Source organism: Vespa mandarinia, chromosome 5, assembly GCF_050613455.1.
Source record: "Vespa mandarinia isolate Hongniang chromosome 5, ASM5061345v1, whole genome shotgun sequence".
NCBI classification, from domain to species: Eukaryota; Metazoa; Arthropoda; class Insecta; order Hymenoptera; family Vespidae; genus Vespa; species Vespa mandarinia.
In genome coordinates this window covers 3,442,303-3,452,500 of record NC_140814.1, presented here as the reverse complement: position 1 = coordinate 3,452,500, position 10,198 = coordinate 3,442,303, and the positions used below count along the sequence as shown (strand labels likewise).

Here is a 10,198-nt window from a genome sequence, read left to right as displayed (position 1 = left end):
GACCAATTAGGGAAGAAGGTGAAAAAGCTCTCAATGTTTGGCGAGATAGAAAAGCAAAGCCCGTGATAATCAATGAAAAGTAAAGCACGTCTCTACGACGTTTCTATCGATCCATCGATTGATATAGATCGATCGATAGATCTATCTGTCGATGATAGAAAGAGATAGAAGATTGTGTTTGTATCTTTGCTTTCGATTATCTGCTCCTTTCTTTTCTTTTCTTTTCTTTTCTTTTTATCTTTCTTTCCTTCTTTCCACGTAATAGTGATAGAAAATTTATAGAGTGTAAAGGGTTAATGTAGAAAACGAAACTTTCATTTAGAATAATACGATCACTCACATGTATGTGTATATATATTTATATATACATATATATATATATATATCGTTGATCCTTCCTTGAATCCTTCAGGAAAGAAGGATGGGAGAGACAGACAGGCGGCCTGATGAGATAGACAGACAGACAGATAGATAGATAGATAGATAGATAGATAGATAGATAGATAAATAGGGATCAATTTAATTTCAATCCATCCCAGATTCCTTCGACGATCCAAAATGACGGCACACACTCACTACACACACTTTTTCGTTTATTCATTTATTTGCTCGTACATTCATTTATCTATTTATTTATTTCTTTATTTATTACTATCTTACGTTTTCTCTTTTTTTATTTCCAATTCCTTCTTCCTTCTTCCTTTTTCTTTTTTTTTGTCTTTTCTTTTTTTTTTCTTTTTTCTTTACTTTTCTCAACTCATATGAAATTATTATATTTATCACTTATAATAAATTGAGAGATGCAAAATAGATTGAATAGTCGGATCGTCAAATAACAAGGATGATAAATGTTGTTATGATCGATCATCGATCGCACGATGCCTGTCGCGGTAACTTCACTGGATCAACACCGGCGTACATCCTCGCGATTTATAAAGGCTCGTTCACGCTGACGAAGCTCTCGTCTCTCTCTCTCTCTTTCTCTCTCTGTCTCTCTCTCTCTCTCTCTCTCTCTGTCTCTCTCTCTCTCGGTGGGCCGCCGCGTGTCGTCCGGCTGTTCGTTATTATTCCCCTGCCACAACGGCACCGGCCGCCTTTCCTTCACCCTTCTCTCTCACTCTCTCTCTTTCTCCCTCTCACTCCCTCTCTCTCTCTCTCTATCTCTCTATCTCTCATTGTGTCTATCTAACTATCTATCTATCCGTCTATCTATCTATCTTCTACTATGTCACGCAAATCCGACGCAAAGATTATATATCTCTCTCTTTCACTCTCTTTCTCTCTCTCTCTCTCTCTCTCTCTCTCTCTCTCTCTCTCTATCTATCTATCTGTATATTTATTTATCTCTCTCTCTCTCTCTCTCTCTCTCTCTCTCTCTCTCTTTCTCTTTTCCTATTTCTGTCTCTTTTACAATCACGTAAACATCTCAGTAACGTTCTCGTAAATGATCAGAAATACTATATTTTTTTGTGTTATTCTTAATTCCTAATTTATGTTACATTTTCCACATTCCGTCGTATTAGAGTTGGAATAATATATGGATATAAAAAAAAGAAAAAGAAAAAAAAAAAACAGAGGAGATAAAAAGGAAATCATTCAATTAATCTGAAACAAGTCGTTTTACGATAGAAAAGACATAAAAAAAAAAAAAAAAAAAAAAAAAAAAAAAAGAAACCAAGGAAGGAAAAAAATTAATGAGGATTCTTAAAGAAGGAAAAAAAAAGGGGAGAGAGAAATTGATTTTCACGAGGAATAGTTAACAAAAAGTGGATCAAGGTCGTACAAAAAAAAATATATATATATATGTGTGTGTGTGTGTGTGTGTGTGAGTCTATACATATTTGTCTATCTTACCTAAACATATATCGTTATTCCATACTCTATTATTTTTTTAAAAGCTCTTCTTTGTTTTATCCTCGATCGTTCGGCATTCGCACGTTTCACGTTTGCTTTGGAAATACTTAACAAGTATGTGAGTGAAAGAGAGAGAGAGAGAAAGAGAGAGAGAAAGAAAATAGATGCACGCTTAGAGACCTGCGCGTGACCGTGATCGCAAGAGAGAGAAAGAGAGAAAGAGAGAGGAATAGAATACAAGATAGTATCTTATCTCGGTCCATTTCTCCTTGACGAGACATTGAGTGTCAATTTGTTTTTCCTACGATAATTTATTTATTCGAATTATTTATTCTTTATCATCATCATCATCATCATCATCATCATCATCATCATTTCTTCTTCTTCTTCCTCATCTTCTTCTTCTTCTTCTTCTTCTTTTTCTTCTTCTTCTTCTCTTCCGCGATGCAATTTCTTTTGCATCGATCTTATCTTCTTTTTTCTATTTTTTGTCGTTTTCCTTTTATTTTCTATTTTTTTTCTCCCTCTCTCTCTCTCTCTCTCTCTCTCTCTCTCTCTTCGCTTTTCAATAAACAAAATGTTTAGCCAATCGAATATCGGATTACTCTGCTCGACTTACGAAACGTTATCGAATTAAATGGAGAAGTCGTTCGACCATTCTCTCTCACTCCCTCTGACTCTCTCTCTCTCTGTCTCTCTCTCTCTCTATCTATCTATCTATCTATCTATCTCTCTCTCTTTTTCTCTTTAATACGCGGTAATTAAAGCGATGGAATTTATTCCTCTCGTTTAGCGAATTTATTATCCACAATCAGTATCGTTGCTGCAACGATAACGTTTGCCATTATCTCTTTCTCTCTCTCTCACTCTCTCTCTCTCTCTCTCTCTCTCTCTCTCTCTCTCTCTGTCTCTTTTCCATTCGCTATCTCTTTTGCTTTTATTTTTTCCTCCTGTAAGAGGAAAAGAGAGGAAAGAATGAGATAGATAATTTTGTGGTTTGCGAGATTTCATCCGGTGTGTCATTTTGCGTGGGAAATGTTTAGATAAGGTTAAAATCTGCCGAAAGTCCGTTTGAAAGGCTCTTTTCCTGACGTTATCGCATCATTTTTGTCTACTTCACTCTCTCTCTCTCTCTCTCTCTCTCTCTCTCTCTCTCTCTCTCTCTCTCTCTCTCTTTCATTTCTTTGCAAAAATAATTCACAGTAAAAGCTGACTCGTTCGAAAAATCCGTATTTTTAATTCCGTCGTGGGAAAAATCAAAGACCTTCGAAAAGTTCAATACGTATATTCGCCTCGAAGCGTTTTCAGGAAGCAAATGGATAAGAAAAAAAAAACGAATAGAAAGAGAGAAAAATATCGAGATAGGGAGAAAAAAAGAAAGAAAGAGAGAGAGAGAGAGAGAGAGAGAGAGAGAGAATATTTTCTCGTTCGACAATTTTCTCGATCGAAACTACACGCAGATAAAAATATATGTGATTAGTGGGGTTGAAGGGAACGTTGATGTCTCCTGTTAATATTTCCAACTAACCTTTCGAAAACTTTGATAACAAAATTTTCGTTGAAAATTCGTCGTGACGCGTTGGCAAAGCTAACTATCGTATATTACGTGCGCACAAGAGCTTAATGTAATAAACGTAGAACGGTTAAGGACACAAAGGGCCGACTTCGTTACCGGTCGGTCCGGTGCTTTTAATCACTTCTAATTATAATAGTAACGATAGTAATAACGTTAACGCACCTTTTGCATAATTTCTTTCTTTTAATAATAACGAGATATATATATATATATATATATATTTTCTTTTTTCTTTTTTCTTTTTCTACATATTAGGGGAATCGAAAAGTAATGTCGCTTTCTTAAATTAAATTCAAACGAATAAATTTTTAACAAGTTTTTATTTTTAATCACAATCAAATATCGACATGCGCAAAAACGACATTACTTTCTGATTACCCTAATATAAAGAATAATAAAACGTTTCATCATTTTACCGTACTGATATTGAATTATTATCGGTATAAAAAGTTCGATTGAAATAATATTTGACTTTAATTTATTACAATTACGCTTTATTGATACGAAAAATTTATAAAATTATCCCTGAATCATCTCATGTGGTTGGATCCGGTTTGAACGAAGTATGATTAATGTTACTTTCCGGTTTGATATTCGCACGTAACGAACTTTAGATCTTACAATTAGATTTGGTCTTACCGAAAGATCGAGAGAATGAGAAAGTCAGAGAGAATGAGAGTGAGAAAGAGAGAGAGAGAGAGAGAGAGAGAGAGAAACAGACAGAGATAGATAGTGATAGATAAATGGACAGAGAAAAAGAGTAAGAGAAAGAAAAAGAAAGAGAAAAAGAGAGAGAGAGAGAAAGAGAGAGAGAGAGGGAGAAAGAGAGAAGAAACGTCAGCTTTTCCAACGACACTCATCCTATCGAGAATTCCTCTTTACTTCCAAGTACTTAACCTTATCTCTTCCACTTCCTTAAACAGTTCGTAGATAAATATATACATACATATGTACATACATCCGCAAGCCTAAACTATTTGCAACATTGATTTATTAGTCACTCTCTTCCTTACAAGGATCAGAATAAATCTTTTTCCAGTGTTATCAAATCGAGCTTCACTTTTTTTTGTCCTTTTCCGATTTTTTTTTCTTTTTCCTTTTTTTTGTTATTTCTTTTTTATTTTCATTTTTTTCTTTTACGTTTTTTTTTTGTTCTCTCTTTTTAATCGATAAACGTACGATTTCAATGCGAATCTAAGAATAATCATATCGTAAATCTGATCGTTCATATTTAATAATAATTTTTACTTCTGTCTTTTCGTTTCCTTCTTTTTGTTTTTTTTTCTTTTCCTTTTTTTTTCTTTCTTTTTTTTTTTTGTTTTTCTTTCGTTTACGTCTCGACCAATTAATTTCCTTTTGTTACTCTCGTCGAATATATCTCTTCTGATAGAGTTAATTGAATAATATAATCGATAAAATTGGAAAGAAATAGAAATATTTTTGGAGTAGAAGAAAGAGAGAGAGAGAGAGAGAGAGAGAGAGAGAAACAAAAAAAAAAGAAAAAAACGTGATCGATCGGTAACGAAGAGGAGATCGATCTTTTATTTACAAAAAAAAAAAATTAAAAAAAAATAAAAAAAAATAAAAGAAAGAAAAAGAAAAGAAAAAAAAATACTAGAAAAGGGAAGATCTATTCGAAGCCAATCGATCTAAATCCTCGTAACTGAGAGTAGCAATTTTTTACTTCATTTTCTTTTCAAGTGTCATTTATTTCAACGTACATACGTATTGTACATCTCTGTATGTATATATATATATATATATATATATATATACATATATACACATGTAAACGCTCGTACGAGATACAAGTCGATATTCAGTAATGACATAGAAAAAGATAGAAAGAAAGTAGAAGAGATGGAAGGAGAGAAAAAACGAAAGAGAGAGAGAGAGAGAGAGAGAGAGAAAGGGAGAGAGAAAACTTGATTCGAATTGGCAGATAGAATTTAATTAAGTTCGTAAAAAGGAATCGAGTTTTTAAATGTAGGAAAGATACATATATATATATATATATATATATATATGTATGTATATACGTTGTACATGTACGGTATATTGTCCGATAACAATAATTTTATCGATTGTATCGCATATGCTCGAATTATAAATCATAGGTACGAGGTTGCAGTTAATAAATATAGGTATATGTGATAGGCTCTTTAATTGCTAGTAAACTGACCCAATGATGATCCAAAGCATTCAATTGTATACTAATGATACGTATTATTCATGTATTTTATGATATTAATAGATTTCTATTTTGCAAACGTACTTATATATATATTTATTTATTTATTTATTTATTTATTTTTCTATAGGAATATACAGAGAGTTTTTAAAGGATTTTAAAAATCAATTACTCTTTTTCAATCTAGTCCTTTCTTTTTTCAAATTGCAAAATTAAAAAACTAAACTAGAAACTTCTATTTCCATTATGTATATATATGTGTGTGTGTGTCTGTGTGTGTATGTATCTTTCTATTTTATTAATAAAATTTCCAAACGAATATATTTCAATTATAAATTATTATTAATATTATTAATATTATTAACATTATTAATATTATTAGTATTATTAATGCGTGTGTGTGTGTGTGCGAGTACGTATGTGTGTGTATGATCTAATGAAATTTTAAACAAACATATTTCAGTTGTTCCGACGAATACAATGAATAATAATCTACATTTTTCATTGTTCTAAAGAAAAAAAAAAATTTCGAACGTTCAAATATTTTTTTCAAAAATATTTTTCTTTGTCCTTTCATGTATAATGAACAAGAGAAGAGAGAGAGAGAGAGAGAGAGAGAAAGAGAGAGAACGTGAGCAAGCGTGCCCGCCGACTCACCGACCCGAAAGCTCGCGTCACGGCACGGAAGCAATTCGCGGAATTTAATTAAGCACTCCTGCCCCTTCTTTTTTCTTTTTTTTTTTTCCCCCTTTTCGTACGAGCCAAACCATTCATTCTAAGCGACTTTTCGCGAGAGTTACCCTTCTTGAACCCGAAGATCGCCGTTAATAATAGCACCATGAATTTTTGTTATAACTATTACGTTGTTTTACTACATCGAACCGGAAATATTTAGGACTTGTTTGTCATTGTTTGTTTGTTTGTTTGTTTGTTTGTTTTTTATATATCACTGTTAAAAAAGAGAAAGAGATAAAGGAGATAAAGATTCATTAATAAATTTTATAAAAATACATATGCATGTATATTGAATCGTGTGAACGACAAGAATGAGAGAACGTTATCGGTATAAATAAAAATTCGACGAAGTAAAAATTGCGACAAATTTATATTTTATTTTTTTTAATTTTTATTTATATATATATATACATTTTTTTTTTTATAGTCGATCAACTCCAGCTCTCTCTCTCTCTCTCTCTCTCTCTCTTTCTCTCTGTCTCTCTGTCTATCTATCTATCTACATATCTATCTATTTATCTCTATCTCTTTTTTTAATACCTTAGAAATTATAATATATTTTTTTTTTCTACGGCACGGAAACGAGGCCAGGCTTCGTTATTCTAAAGGTCCCCTTCTTCTCTTCCCTTCTCTTCTCTCTTTTCCATCGATCCAAGAACCTCGTGGTTTCACCGTGATTTACAGTTAGCAATAACATTTGCATTTTAGTACGGTACCATAAAATTGTTAAGAAATCTGTGCACCAAGATCGGCCTCTCTTCTATACTTTTTACGCGTTTCGTGTTCTTAAGTATCTATATATATATATATATATATATATATATATATATATATATAGGTGTTCAAATATACATATGTATTCATGTATCTATTTATGTATTTACGCTTCTTCTCTTCCCTTCTCTTTCTCCCTCTCTCTCTCTCTTTCTTTTCTATCGTTCGCTCTTTAACTATGTATTAGCATAAAAATTGGATTTTTATTATAATAAAAGTCATTTTTTACGATAACTCGCGATAAGAAGAAGGGCCCTTAAGTGATCCCTTAAATGAGACACGTTTGTAAATAAATGTCTGTCCGACTGTTCGTCTATGTGCATATATATATATATATATATATATATATATATATATATATATATTTATATGTGCGTGACTCGTTAATAAGATAATAAATTCTTGAATATATTTTTCTTCTACGTGGAAAAGAAAAAAAGAAAAAAAGAAAAAAGGAAAAAAAAGAAAAAAAAAGAAAAGGAGAAAAAAAAATAGGAAGATAATAAACCTGTATAACGTCAATCGTTTCTTTTCTACATTATACGAGGTCACACCTTTTAACTATATAACATTATAATATATTATCTGTATTTCGTAATAGATTTATGGAATATATTATTCCTCTTCGATCCAACGAGTGACATTTTCAAGGTGCGCCAACATTTTCTATAATGAAGAGTTTATAATCCAATGAAAAATAATGATCTTATCGAATAAATTCAAGTGCGATTATTAAATTATTTGAATTTTCCATAGAGCTCTCATATGGAATTACGTAATCGTTCTTTCTCGTATAACACCGAATCAGCCAAGATCAAAATACTCACGAAGATAATAATGATGATGTCATGGGAAAAAATCTCCGAAAAAGAAAGACAGAAAGAAAAGAAAAGAAAAAAAAAAAGAAAGAAAAATAACAAAAGTCAAATCTTTTCGTCGTCTCTTAAAGACCAGACTCATTATTTGATCATTAAGATACATATTATGTTTTTTATTTATTTGTTTATTTTCTTTTTTTTTTTTTCTTTTTTTTCTTTTTTTTTTTTTTTGATTGATTGCGACAGGCTTAGAGGAGTGGAGCTGGGTATAGGTAGGATGCATGGGAAAAAAAAAGAAAGGAAAAAAAAAAAAAAAAAAAAACATTCGAATGGAACGATTCGATAAAATGAATTCGATGGAACTAAACAGTTGTAAAATGGATTAATTTGAGAGAACGGACACTCTCCATTCTTCGCGTAACGAGCGTAAATTGAACGTCTTTTTACGTTCGCTGTGTATAGTATGTAATACTCGACTAACAATAAGATCGACAGTATAATGTACAACACCAAATTATTTCTCTCTCTCTCTCTCTCTCTCTCTCTCTCTCTCTCTCTCTCTCTATCTATCTATCTCGATATTTCTTTCTTCGGATTTTTACGATTACGAGTATAGATTTTGTAGACTTTCGTTAGAACGTAACTACGTTCTAAACGTAAAATTTGCCTCGAGTAAGGAAACAATCGATTTGCCTACACTATATAATTAAATAGTAAATTCGCAGATATTATGTTCTAAGTTTATTGTACAATAGTCGTTACTCTATCAGTCGTTTTCATAATCCTAAATTCTAAAAGACGATTTTAGAATTTTTTTTACGAATACGATCATAAGTCGATGATTATGCGCGATTTCAATATAAAATAAAAAAAAAATATATATATATATATATATATGTAAAAAAGTATCTTACGTGTATCTAATCGATTTATCTGAATTAATTCCTTTCTTCCTTTTTTTTCTTCTTCCTTTTCTTTCTTTTCAAGTATTTTTTCTTTCTGATTTTATATGCATCTTTTACGTTAATTTATTTATTTACTTTCTTTTTTCATAGAAACGAACAAATTCTTATTAAAAAATATATATATATATATAATAAATATTTTATAATAAAAATATTATAATTAAATTTTATATATATATATATATATATATATATATATATATATATCCTTAATATATATTAAGGAGTAATAATTATTTTGTAAATATTTTATATTTCAACTATTATCAAAGTGAATAAATAAATAAATAAATAAATAAATAAATAAATAAATATATATATATATCGATAAATTGAATAATAAAATTTATATTTATTATAAATAGATCATTTTATTTTTATTATAAATACAATTAAATATATAGATGTGTGATTTGATTAATCAATTTTTTTTAATAAAAATTAAATATTTTTTTTATATAATAAAATATATAGATATATGATTGACCAATAAAAATTTCTTTTAACATACACACACACACACACACACATATGTATATATATATATATATGGTGAAAGAAAAATAGTCGATTCAATGTACGATATGATGAACGTTGCTCTTTATCGAACCATAAACGAGTCGTCACGGTACGTATGACATGCACGCGCTCTGAATAGCGGCACGAACATAAAGGCATAGATGATCGCAAGCGTGTCCTCCTTCAGTCGGAACGAGGAAGAAGAACAAGAAGACTAAGAAGATGAAGAAGACGAGAAAGACTAGGAAGAAGAACTTCTCTGATCGTATTCTGTTGAAAGAGTTGTTGAACGACTCCTCGACCTTCTTTTTCTTCTACATCTTATTATTTTTATTTTTATTCTATTATAACAAACTCATTCTTTCTTATTATAAGTTGCGCAAAAACAAAAGAGTAACTAAAGAAAAGATGATATTATATATCGGATGTACTAGAAAAGTTTCTAAATTATTTTCACGAAACAATTATTTTAGAGACATTTCCAAGATAATTTTGTTTCGAACGTTTTTGAATAATTTTTTTCTTTTTTTTTCTTTTTCGTTTTCTTTTTCTTTTTCTTTTTCTCGTTCGAATCGTAGAAATGCTAGGTCTGTAATTATACAGACAGGTTATAAAAAAAAAAAGAAAAAAAGAATTTCGAGAAAGATTAATCGATCTTTTTCTTTTTTTTTCTTTTTCTTTTTTAATCATCAAAGTACTTTTGAATTGACCTCTGTATACACACACACACACACATATATATATATATATATATATATATATATAT

The 10,198-nt window shown here is 30.4% G+C and overlaps 2 protein-coding genes across 5 annotated transcripts in view; one reads left to right on the top strand and one right to left on the bottom strand.

The window, feature by feature from the left end:
* The window catches only part of LOC118441638 (uncharacterized), a 45,306-nt gene extending 44,389 nt beyond the window's left edge, over positions 1-917 (bottom strand). Inside the window, exon 1 of one of the 2 annotated variants that reach the window (XM_085657382.1) lies at positions 341-917. In XM_085657382.1, the coding sequence (XP_085513508.1) occupies positions 341-342 (2 nt within the window). In that variant the 5' untranslated portion in view covers positions 343-917. The remainder of the gene's footprint in view (positions 1-340) is intronic. The other variant, XM_085657383.1, reaches the window with a different exon arrangement.
* Positions 1-10,198, top strand: part of LOC118441642 (uncharacterized) — an 89,277-nt gene that overhangs the window by 57,846 nt on the left and 21,233 nt on the right. The window lies entirely within an intron of this gene.